This window comes from Penicillium robsamsonii (assembly GCF_028829455.1).
Source record: "Penicillium robsamsonii strain IBT 29466 chromosome Unknown utg000005l_segment0_segment0, whole genome shotgun sequence".
NCBI lineage: Eukaryota > Fungi > Ascomycota > Eurotiomycetes > Eurotiales > Aspergillaceae > Penicillium > Penicillium robsamsonii.
The window spans coordinates 1,055,437-1,067,415 of record NW_026643223.1 but is presented as its reverse complement, the minus strand read 5'-3'; the positions used below and the strand labels follow the sequence as shown (position 1 = coordinate 1,067,415).

At 49.5% G+C, this 11,979-nt stretch overlaps 5 protein-coding genes across 5 annotated transcripts; 1 reads left to right on the top strand and 4 right to left on the bottom strand.

The window, feature by feature from the left end:
- Positions 1 to 80: 80 nt before the first annotated feature.
- N7447_008442 (putative MFS monocarboxylate transporter) lies at positions 81 to 818 on the bottom strand (the record flags this gene model as incomplete). Its single annotated transcript, XM_057232704.1, has 1 exon — positions 81 to 818. The coding sequence occupies one exon, from the start codon at positions 816 to 818 to the stop codon at positions 81 to 83; it is 738 nt and encodes a 245-aa protein (XP_057082246.1).
- A 1,537-nt stretch (positions 819 to 2,355) lies between these two features.
- Positions 2,356 to 5,222, bottom strand: N7447_008441 (putative PHD finger and SET domain protein; the record flags this gene model as incomplete). Its single annotated transcript, XM_057232703.1, has 2 exons — positions 2,356 to 4,720; positions 4,765 to 5,222. The coding sequence occupies 2 exons, from the start codon at positions 5,220 to 5,222 to the stop codon at positions 2,356 to 2,358; spliced, it is 2,823 nt and encodes a 940-aa protein (XP_057082245.1).
- Positions 5,223 to 6,904: 1,682 nt separating this feature from the next.
- N7447_008440 (putative proline permease) lies at positions 6,905 to 8,482 on the bottom strand (the record flags this gene model as incomplete). The annotated part of the gene is made up of 1 exon (XM_057232702.1): positions 6,905 to 8,482. The coding sequence occupies one exon, from the start codon at positions 8,480 to 8,482 to the stop codon at positions 6,905 to 6,907; it is 1,578 nt and encodes a 525-aa protein (XP_057082244.1).
- Positions 8,483 to 8,798: 316 nt separating this feature from the next.
- On the bottom strand, positions 8,799 to 10,111 carry N7447_008439 (putative nuclear pore protein (SEH1); the record flags this gene model as incomplete). The annotated part of the gene is made up of 3 exons (XM_057232701.1): positions 8,799 to 8,905; positions 8,964 to 9,834; positions 9,902 to 10,111. 3 exons carry the CDS (start codon positions 10,109 to 10,111, stop codon positions 8,799 to 8,801), a joined length of 1,188 nt encoding a protein of 395 aa, XP_057082243.1.
- A 325-nt stretch (positions 10,112 to 10,436) lies between these two features.
- N7447_008438 (UDP-N-acetylglucosamine--dolichyl-phosphate N-acetylglucosaminephosphotransferase) lies at positions 10,437 to 11,959 on the top strand (the record flags this gene model as incomplete). Its single annotated transcript, XM_057232700.1, has 3 exons — positions 10,437 to 10,684; positions 10,741 to 10,921; positions 10,979 to 11,959. The coding sequence occupies 3 exons, from the start codon at positions 10,437 to 10,439 to the stop codon at positions 11,957 to 11,959; spliced, it is 1,410 nt and encodes a 469-aa protein (XP_057082242.1).
- Between the last annotated feature and the right edge of the window lie 20 nt (positions 11,960 to 11,979).

Here is an 11,979-nt window from a genome sequence, read left to right as displayed (position 1 = left end):
TCATCTCTTCCTTAACTATGCACCAATCAACCCATCACTGCCTATTTTCTGCTCATATACTCCAGGGCTGTTCCGGACAATCAATAGAGACACCGCAGTGCCGGGCTGATATACCGCCATATCCAGCTCCATGCACCGAGAAAGGCCGTGATACCAGTGAAAAGTATCAACGTTCCATACTGTGTTTCATAGCCCGTATTGCCGCGTAGATCACTCGAATCCCCTAAAGACCCCGACTGAAGCAGCACCGTACTCAGGGGTCCACTGATCACATTCCCAATCCCTCGTCCACCAGCAAGAAGACCAAAGATAAGTCCAGTGTCGAGGGATGGCGACGAGGAGTCACGCTTAATCTGAGTGATGACTCCAGACCAGGTGGAGCTGAACCCACCGGCAAAGAAGCCATACGTGATGGAGAAGATAGTGAGAAGGGCAATGGCTGTCTGTGACGATTCCGAGCTTGACGATGATACCATACCCCAGAATAGAAGCACTGATAACGCTGAGCCAACTGAGGATAGCAGCATGATGTTTGTGACAGAGAATCGGTCACAAAGTACTCCCAGGGCTATCCCACCAATGACAGCTGTTGCGTTGAATAACGAGACCAGCATCGTACCAGTGTTCTGGGATAGCCCGACGGTCCTTGTCGAAAAAGAAGGGAGGAATGTTGTTGGTAAGAAATACCCAAAACTCTGGATGATATTCCCTATTTGCAGCATCCAGAATGTTGTTTGTTTGAGAAAGCTGAGATCTAAGCGGCGGGCTGAAGTAGATGGCGATATTGGGACACGCGGTTTCATGAATGGCAAGGCCATGATGGTGGTTATCAGCTAGAATTTTGTCAGCCGTAGCTTGAGAGCGTGAATATCATTGATAGCCTGCTGGTTTGGTATAAACCCAAGACACAGGGACTTATGCTTCAGTCGATTCAAGCAAAGAGGTGGTTCATACAGTGACGACAGTCCAAGCCCTTAACGTAGTACTTGAGCCAAACCTATTTAGGCAGACACTAGCGATGAAAGGCAAAGCAACTCCAACAATACTCTTTGCAGCCCACATAGTTCCAAGAGCAAGGCCCTTTCGGCGCAAGAACCACTGATCAAGGTACAAGGAGGATGGACTGAACAAGAGCCCATTCCCAATGGCACACATGACACCCTGAGTGAGAATCAAATGCCACACCTGCACCGAGAATGAGGATAACAGAGATCCCACCACGGTGATGACCAAGCCCGCGGGTGCACAATAGTATTGTAAATGCGGGTATCTCGTCAAAAGTGCGAAAGTCACAGGCGAGAGAAGATAAAGAAGCCCCTATAAAGCATTAGACTCGACTAATGTCGTCGTCGTTTATCCTTTGCATACAGTGGACGTAGTTCCAACAGTCGCCAGGTCATTCTTGTTTCCCTGTAGGACTTCATGTGTTAAGTAGTACTCTTGGAAAACGCCAAAGACAGAGGAGAATCCTAGATGGCCGTTAGTATTTAGATGTGGGTTTTATTCAGTCACAACAGACCCCAGACTGGTATCTGGATGAAGCAGCATGAAGCCAGCATCAGCCATGCGGCTTTGCCTTCATCTGCTTGAGCAAGCGTGGGTTGCTCGATCTCGGAGACCTCTGTAGACCTGCGAGGATGTATCTCGTTCAGCGCGAGGCTTTGATTAGAATTGTTCATCTCGCACTAGGATTAATGGCACAAGCATTAGACATAAGTTGTAGATGGCATAGCAGAGAAAGGAAGAAACGAGGGGCTTGAAGGATTTCCCCTCGCGGCAATTGACTCATCGTGTATCAGCCTATCATCTCGCATACTCAAATTAAGCAAGCTCGAATCTAATTGGAGTAGAAAGGTGTAGTTAGCATATACATCTGGCAGGCCATGATATATCGATCTATACTCCTTTACCAACCAATGCTGGAATTAAAACAGGCAAAAGTTACATTGTTCATACAAGCTATCTAGCCCGGTCTCAAAAAAAGAGGCCATACATATCCAAGATTAAACTGGACAAATCGTGAAAGATCAAGTGCTGCAATTCAGACAGACACACTTCTCAAAGACCCTGACCCAAATGGTATTTCCCATAACCAAGAACCAATCCCACGCCATACGCCATCCAGAGTCCGCAAGCCGGAGGAAAAAAAAAGAAAGAAAAAAAAATAAGAAGCCGGCACAGAAGATAAAAAGCAAAGAAAAAGCTGAAAGTCCAAACGCCTGTGCCCGCCTTGCTGTAAGGTATCGGAATGAAATCACACGAGAAAAGAAATTTTGGGTCGTAAGAAACGTTAAATTCACGGCGGAATTTTCCTTTTATCACAGGCCCACCATTACTACCACGCGGATGGTCGTATTACGAAGAGATAGACGGGTTTTTGGTGGGTGTTGTCTCTGGTGCGTCCTCCATAGAGATATCCATAGAGTCAGAGGGTTCGGTCTTGTCACCTCCAGGTTCGGTTTTGCGGGGAGGTTGATGATTATCACCAAATACCGTCGTTATGGCCAGAAAATGTTGGGTGCGTAGACGAGAATCGCCAGGAGGCGGACCAGGAGCTGGGGCAGGAGCTGATTCCGAAGTCGGGGTAGTCGTCATTGTGCCACGTCGAATCAGATAATCACCAAGACTGAGTTTCTTCTTGGCAGGGGTGGCTGCGAGTGCAGAACCAGAAGATGGCATGAGAGAAACCGGGGAAGCTGTGTCATGAGAACTAGGTGACGCGAGGCTCCCTGTCGACATGGAACTAGGACTAAGTGCTGACTGGATGTTCGAAGCTTTTGGTGGGGGCATGGGGACATGCAGATTGCCACGATTGCCAGCCCCAGGAATTATGAAGCTATGCGCTGCAATTGATGGCCAATAGGACGGAATTGGCGTCTTGAGTGGATCATTGCTAGACCCAGACGCGAAGGATTCCGGTTTGTGGGAGAGAGCAGCACCCCGAATATCAACATCAGCTTGGACAGGTCGCGCCGGAGGGTCATAGTGCATTCCTCTGATCGAAACGCCATGATATTTCAATTCAGGCTGGGGATACTTGGACTGATGGAAAGACCACCGAGGGGGCATCGTAAGGGAGCCATGATCAGCAGGTATTCCCATTCTGTCGGAATCTTCCCTGAGTAACTCGATATGAGACCTGTCGTCGATCGGTAGTGGGAACCACCCGTACCACCAGGGGAGGACTCCAGATGGCACGACACTGAAGTCGCCAGCCTCCCATGCATTTCGCTGAGCCCAGTCCTCTCCGATGTGGTGTCCTGCACACCAACGAATCTTCAGCATATGTGATGGATGGATCATGTCGAGTCTGTATCCTCGCCTCAAACGTTCTGCGCGCAAGAACGAGCGCTCAACGTCATCGGCGTAAAGTTCAGTCTGGGCGTCGACATAAGTAACTTGATGCCGGGACGATTGTCCTGTCAATTCAGAGGATCGAGACTGGCCCGGCTCGTGGTAAGGTTTGAAGTCGTCACCAGTTTGGGTTGAGCTCGAGACTGCTTTAGGGATAGATTGTGCCTGAGGGCCTATAGAACGCTTTTTCCTTTTGGGATTGACAGTTCTAAGCTGCTCTAGCTGTTGGAACTGCTTTTCGGCATCAGCTATTTTGCGTCTTTCGCGGCTGGAGAGCTCTGGCAGTGATAGCTGAGCCGTGGGGCTGAGATCACGACTGCCAGTGTGTCGACCACGCGCGGAACCAGAAGTTGATCGGGCATCGGCTGCGATGTCATGTTCGTCAGGATGCTTGATCTCGCTGCCGGCGCGACCGATATCAGTAAGACCGAGTGATTTTGACTTCTTGCCCTTGCCCTTCAGCCTCGCCTTGACGCGTTTGTTTCCAGGAGGCTTGGAGCGACGATCAAGCTTGTTCAGTACGCAAGTTTGAGGATTTCCACAAGCACAGCCGCCGAAGTTAGCCAGTGTGGCACTAATGCAAATAGCAGCGTCCTTCGGATCTACCACCCTGTCCTTGAATTCCTCTTTAACTGTGGCGTCGCAAGGAAAGAAAGATTCGTCGAAATGCCACATGGTAGTAATTTCCGAGCCCGGAGGAATGTCTCTTTTAGCGACGAAACAAAAACGGTACTGTCGGCCATTGGTGATGTAAATTTTCAACCAAACGTTGGCGTCGCATGACCGCCTGACATGGCGGAGCTCGTTTCCTTCCTGACGACTGTCGATGTACAAGTCCAGCTGCCGGTTGAAGAAAACGAAAGGCATGGCGTGCCCCAATTCCTCCCACCGGTTGCTGTCGAGCTTTTTGTAGTCTTTGACGTGGCCTAATTTGCCAAAGATTTCACCGACAATGTCATCCTTTTGGACTGGGTCCTGGGTTTTCAAGATCTTGTGAACTGGGTGTTTACCACCGATTTCAATTGTCGAGTCTGTGATGGTTTCCGTTGTCAATGAGGGCCAGCGAGACCGATCCATGGCCTCTTCAGACCGTTTGGCGAAGTCTTCCACACTGAGTCCATCAGCAACTCGCGCCAGGATCTGTGGGTCCTTCAGCCACGCAACAATTTCATTAACAAAATCCACGCCGTAGTTGAGAATACTCTTCGATTCAACAAATAAATCATCGCGGTCGTAAAGAGAGAGAAATTCGTCCGAGTAGTGGGGGATAGGGGGGTCAGGGATGCCTGTTGGGCTCATCGCAACCGATGTGGAGGATCGACGGTTGCGCGATTCGATCGACAGACCCGGGGGGCCGAAACACCACCTGTCGAAACTGATGAACGGCGAGACACCTTTGCTTTTTTGGACGGTGGCTGGTCACGGGAACCCGAATCATGTCGTCTATGACCAAAGGCGTTCATATCGGCATCATTGGACTTTCTCTTTTGTGTTTTGGGGCCAGATCTCCTTGTCTTCCGGTCACCGTCCTCGCTTTTCTCTCGGATCCGCCGCAGCCGCTGTCGTTCGTTGGCACGACGGTTATCAAGGGGCCGTGGCTCGCAGTCGACACAGTTGTGCACATCTGGTACTTTCTTATCCGGATAGTAGCAGAGGATGTGCTGCCATGTCTCGCACCCTTCGCAGAAGACCGTGTTGCCATCGTCTTCATCGAACGAGCAAATGCATTTGATGGTGTAAGGTTCTTCATCGGGTGCGCCGGAGTCAGAGGCGGCGCCGTCGACGGCGGCATGGGAGCCGCGATGGGCGTGGACCGGATAGGAATCCGTTGTGGCGTGCGTGATGGCGAGGGAGGAGGTATCTGTCATCGCCGACAGATAACCCCCTCTCAGGCGAAGACAAAATGATGTTTTCTTGACAGAGGCGTAGCCAAGCTGTCACTATTCAAGTCGCATATCAATTTTTCTCGTGGTCGTGTAGGCCTTCCAATCCCGTCTCGTTGGACAGTGGACGCGTTGGAAAGTTGAAGACGGTGCGGTCACGAGAAGGAAGCGAAAGGGGGGTGTGAAGTCGGAGAATCGATGATCGGAAGAGATTAAAAGAGGTTGGCGCAAATGTTAAAGGAGAGAAAGGAAGGAAGAAAGGAAGAAAAGCGCGAAAAAAGAGAGGGTAGGGGAAAGGAGAGGAAAAAGAGAGTGAGTTTGAGGAACTGGAGACAAGAGGAAGGAGGAGGCTACGGGGGCCTAAGGCAGAGAATGGGCCGTCCGGGTAGGCAGAGAGACCAAGTGTGTGGAAGGTGAAAGGGGATTAGCGCGGTTTGGGACTTGGGAAAGGGCTTCGAGGAACATTGAAAAATCCCGTAACCAAGGGCTCTTGTTCTTCCAACTCTCTTTCATTATGAATAGAGACCACTCTGAGCAGAATTCCTGTCAAACTTTGAGTTCCAAGATTACCCGTATGGTAATTTTTGTATGCAAAAACTGCCTGTTCTCAGCCTTGGAATATACTAGTCCTAATAAGGACTAGTGTCATTCAATGCAGTGGGGAAAGTCACGGGAATGTCATTGGATGCCCTAGGCATCCCATCAATGGGCTGGTTAGCATCTAGATGGATGAGTAGGGAACTGGTATGAAAAATATGAACGATAGCTATACCCTCAGTTCAAAATGAATCGAGGGTCATATTGGCCCTTTCACTGGGCTATAATGAAAGCCAGGCCTGTTCATGCAGTAAAGCGAGATATCGCTATCAAAGTGAGCAAGAGCCCTAAAATAATGGCATGGGTCTTGAATGCGCTGGAAACCCCCTAGATTTGCGATCCCCTCGTCCTTTTAAACCTATCAGGAAACGGGGATTTTTCTGGAAGAACAAAGGAATTCCTACGGACTCGGCTCGGGAAAGAAATCCGTGAGAAAGGAACACGCGATATGGGCTACCTACGGGGAGTATTAGAGCCTGAGGGGGGGGTTGATGTTAGCCGACGAAGTATCCAGGCAGTATGAGGGAGTATAAGCGAAGTATGAAGAAGCATAGTAAAAAGTATGGGGGAAAACGGGTGAAAAATGCTTGGAAGAGATCGGAGGAGATGGAAGTTCAAAGAGGGGCTCTGGTCATCTGCTCTTGTCTTGTACGACAAGGATCTATAAAAACATGAAAACGGGGGAAGGAAAAAGAAGGGCGAGGGTTCCGAAATGGTAAAAGGGGGGCTTGTAGGATTCCGATATGACTTGTGATTTGGCGCCATTTGCCACTACGAAGGAAAAAAAAAAAAAAACGTTTGATATTGTCCGGTTTCGGTATTGTATTCTATTTGGTACGCCGTTAATATGTATGTTGTCTCTTTTTCTCTTCGGGACTATATATAGTAGCTCCTGGCCTTAATACCTTACGCATCTTTTATGTGAAAATAATATTAAACAAGAAACAGAATGACTCCTTGGACTTGAAACGAACGATAACTAATTAATAATAACAGACATGACTTGCAGGCGTGCCGATTCCAGTTCTATACGATCTATCTGTATCCTCGCATCAATCTCCATCGTATTATCAGGTACACTCAAGGCTCGGTGAACAAGGTCTGGCTGAGTCGCAACTCAATGCCCCGGAACCCTCTGGGACTGTGTCGAGTTTCGCCCGAGGCGGGGATGTCTTCTGTGTCCGAGTGTCTTTTAGTCCTTCGTGGTCGCCATGCCTGCTTCCAGCAATATCGACTTGTCTTTCAACTTCGACAACGGGCACAAAGTCATGGAATCGATGGACTAAAAACAGCAGGATGAATATACCGATATTGATGTATGAAATGATCAGCCTGGCGCCTCGGGACCCAATCAGATTTCCCTTGGGTCCTGCCCACAACCCGCCGCCCAGCAGCAGTATGGTATTGATGACCATCCCGAAATATGTGCCAAACGGCTGCAAAGAGAAACGATTCCGCCTGGCAATTCCGTTCATGATGAGCCGTCGATCGAATTGACGATAAATGATGCATGACACAAGCGAGGAAATGAAACTGGCGCTCGTGACGAGACGAAGGAGATAGGTATTCATGATTGTACTCGACACTTTCGCTGAAACAAAGGCAAGGGAGGAGAACAAGGCAGATGCCACAACGGCCAAATATGGAACATTCCAATGATTGCGGATGGAAAATACCGAGGGCGCATGGCCGAGCTCCGACATTGCACAAAGTGTGCGAGATGAGAGATACAAAAAGGATCGCCCAGAAGCCACCGCAGAGAGCAGGATTGCGATCGTCGCAATCATTGGTACAATTTGAATGTTTGCATCTTTGAGACCGATCAGGTAAGGAGAAAATCCGGAGCCCGTTCCGTTGTTTGTCAGACGTGTATCATTGAAAGGAGCCATGACACCCATGGCCAAGGAGCTCAGGATATACGGAAATGCAGTTTGAGCAACATCGGATGTGACTATACCTGGGATACCGGCGCTTATCATGGCTGTTTCGCCAAGTGACGCTGGCAATTCAGCTCGGTGCACAATCAGCTCAGGGGCAAATGTGAAAGCAATGGAGCCATCGAGTAGGCATTGGAAGAAAGCCAAGACTCGTCCCCATAGACCTCGAGCTAGATACTCGTTCATGGCGCCTGGATGTTTCCAGTATTTGAATCCCCATGGTGGCTGCGTATCCACACCTCCAAGACCCAAAGCTAAGGAGAGGACGAAGAGGGTCGCCATTGTGCCAATCTTGATTGCAGTGAACAATCGCTCGGAGCTTTTGAAGAGTCTTTCCGGCAAGAAGTTGCACCCAACAACGATGATCGTGATGACAGCCAATCTGACTGCGACCGCGGAACCCGGTTTCCACAGGCCAAGGTTGACCATCGCCGATGTGGTTTCGTATGGCACGAACAAGGCAAGAGTGTACCATCGGAGGTATGCTGAAGCAAATGCCAGACTGCTTGACATGTACAGGTAGCCGTTGGTGACGAGTGTCCCATGTTGTGATGGCATGTGAGTGGATACTTCGGCCACGCTCGTGGTCATGGCAATGGTCAGAAAGGATAAGACTATATACGACAGGACCAGCGAGGCAGGTCCGCCGACCGCGAGGGCCTGGCCGGCGCCAATGAACAAGCCGGTGCCAATGGTCGGACCGATAGCCATGGTGAACTAACAATAATGAGGGGTTACAGGTGATGAGGGTGGAAGGTCGAGAGTGGTTTTGGCTCGAGAAATCAAGTGACCAACTACGGTATCTCCATCCATCGCCCTTTCCTCATGTAATGGAGACAGTTCGAGACAAACCATCAATCTTGAATTCAATTAATTATAGTCAGAAATACTACCAGATTTGACAGGAGTATGCATAAATCAAATGTAAAGGGTATCATTGATTGTGAAGGGGAAAAGGGCGGAAAGAGCCAAGTATTGGGCATTTCTCATGAATTTCCAATAATGTCTTCCAGTGCTGGGGAGAAGATCACTGAGAAGCCATATCTGTTTCGGCGAACTCGAGCCATTCTCCAGACAAAGATCTTTTCCAGAACCGAACTGCCCCATCGTCTCCGGAGGAAATCAATGAGTCACCTAGCAGTGCATTAGCGAAAAGAAGGTAGGGTTGTAGAAAGAGCCAAGGAATACTCACCAGAGAACGAGAATTGAACCTGCCAGACATCGAGGTGTTTAGTGTCGATGCAAGCCACCTGTTTGAACAAGTGTCGGAATTGTGAATCCCCATTGGGTTGGCGATCAGTCACCGATGCAGGCACACGGCTTGCTAGAGCAGAGCCGATCCCGGACTGCGATGTCGCTCGGAGCGACGGTGACTGCGACTGTGACTGTGACTGGGACTGAGATTGTGAGTGCATGCGGCGTTCCGTCTTTCGGCCGTTAGTCTGTAGTGCCTGGCTAGCTGGCATTGTGTACACTTCAAAGATGCGAATAAAACCATCCTTGCCGCCGCTCGCAATAAGATCGTAGCCACGCACAGAGCCATTAGCCCAGGAAATGTCTCTCACAAGTCCGCTGTGCCCATTCAGTTCAATTGCATGGTAGAATCGTCGATTTGCGTCAGTGCGATAGACCTTGACGGTGTCCATGGCAGCCACAATTAGCGACAGGCTCTTGCGATCGGAATTCGGTAAGATAGTGTGAGTAATGTCGGTAGGGTCATGATGAAACTGGACTTTGAAACTTGTTTCCTCCCCGCGTTCGGGGGCGGTACACACTCGGAACTGGTCAACAGTCTGCCAATCTGCAAGGCTATCAGGGCTGACGGGTTCCATGATCATGAGATAGCCATCGCGTGTTATCACAGCAAGCCACGATTCCAGGTCAATGTTGCGAAAGTCGAGTGATACAAATGGATGTCTTTGTGGTGCGGTCATGCGAAAGATCGACCTGAAACGCCGTCCTGAGTTTGGTGGCTGAGTTACATCTTCTTGCCAAATTTTCAACTTCATATCCTCTCCAACACTGCCAATGTGCTGGCCTGTGAAAGGACCATTCCATGTGGCCTAAAATTGTAGTTTAGTACATGAGCCGCAATGGCGGAATTGCGCCCTAGCTTGTTTTGGTACATACATCGCGAATCTCAGCGTCGTGCGCGCGCCAGGTGTCTATCAGTTGCCACTGGCCATCCTTGAGATCCCAAACTTTCATGCGGTGATCAGAAGAAGCGGTGACAATACGATTGCCATAGAAGTTAAATCTGGTGACGGTGACAAGATCCCGATGGCCGGCGTCGAAGTCGGCAAATCCGGCCGTTATCTCGGGGCGCTCCACTGCCCCCATCGAAACGGACTGGGCTATGAGATTGGCGAATTAGATAGCTGGGCCAATGACGCTTTGAATTTTATGCATCTGCACGCATGAGGTATGAAATAGGTGGTTGACGTCGCCTTTTACCTTTCTTGGTCGCAAGCATCACGGGTTACTCTCTCACCGCCAAATGTAGCGGTCAGGTAAGTCTGGCAGAACACGATAAGCTTATCGAGTATCTCAAGAATGAAGACAGATTGCGCGTCGCTGAGGTGGACATTTCCTCTCGTTGCATAGGTCAATTCCTTGTGAATTTCTCTTTGCAGTAGAGGGACCTTGTTCCTGCCATCTCGGCTGTATGTCCGCCATGTACACCCCATCCACCCTCTCCCGTAAGGAGACTTGGCGTCTACTAGCCCTCGTGGGGGCCGGTTTAGCGATACTCAACACCACGTTCCAAGGCGATGGGGCACCTTTAATTGCTTCAATTGCGATATGTGGCATAGTGTTTGCGGTGGCTTTTAGCCTGATCAGGTGGCTCGGGCCTGTGTTTCTGAAGGCAGGACTCAAGGGCAAAGACATGGCGAAGCCTAGTCGGCCCGAAATGTATGTATATGGCTCTTGAACTTCGGATCATAGCATGTACTAATATTTTTATCTAGACCTGAAACCATGGGCGCAGTATGCGCAGTGGTGTATCTGATGTCGCTCATAATGTTCATTCCATTTGCCTTCTACAAGGATATCGTTGCAGCCACATCGGGCGGCGGAAACCGTGACGTTGTTATTGAATCGCAACATATTGAAAATGGCCGATTCCTTCATCGATTTCCGCATGGCAAGGTGAGCTTTGATTTTATATTCACTGGGCAGACCTCGAGCTAACGTGCATCGGAATAGCTTGCCTCTTACCTTTCTGGTCTTTTGTCTTTGCAATCCGTCGTGATTCTCGGGATCGGCGATGACTTGTTCGATATTCGTTGGAGACACAAAGTCCTAATTCCTGCTTTTTCCGCAATTCCCATGCTCATTGTGTACTTTGTGGACTTTGGCGTTACGCAAGTCGTCGTACCGGTCCCGTTGCAACCCTACTTGGGTGACGTTGTCGATCTTGGATGGCTGTACTACATGTATATGGCAGCGGTGGCAATCTTCTGTCCAAATGCTATCAACATGTTGGCAGGCATCAACGGTATCGAGGTCGCTCAGTCACTGGTGATTGCGATCCAATTGCTATTCAATGATGCGTTGTACCTTGCACCTATGACACCATACCCGCACCCTGCCACCGACTCGCACTTGTTATCGATCTACTTCCTGCTTCCATTCATTGGTGTATCATCAGCCCTTCTGTTCCATAATTGGTATCCGTCTAAGGTGTTCGTGGGCGATACATACTGCTATTTTGCAGGAATGGTGTTTGCCGTGGTTGGTATCCTAGGGCATTTTAGCAAAACCCTGCTGCTACTGTTCATTCCGCAGATCTTCAATTTTCTGTACTCAACCCCCCAACTGTTCAAGCTCATTCCTTGTCCTCGACATCGATTGCCAAAATTCAGCCCTTCCACTGGGTTGCTGGATGCTTCTGTCACGGAGTGGACGAACCCCCCGTCGCCTCTAATCGATACCGCACTGCGCTTATTACACACCTTGAGACTGATGCGAATCACCAAAGACAAGAATGGTCGAATTACCGAATCGAGCAATCTTACTATCTTGAATCTCTGGCTGGTGTGGATGGGTCCAATGCGAGAAGACCAACTGGCGTGGCACATGGTTGCGGTGCAAACTGTCTGTGGAATGCTCGGTCTATTTGTACGACATCGCCTCGCATTGCTCGTGTTCCACCATGATAACCGAGAATTCGGCTTCGTCGCATAGCTTTAAAATTGTCTTGGGCT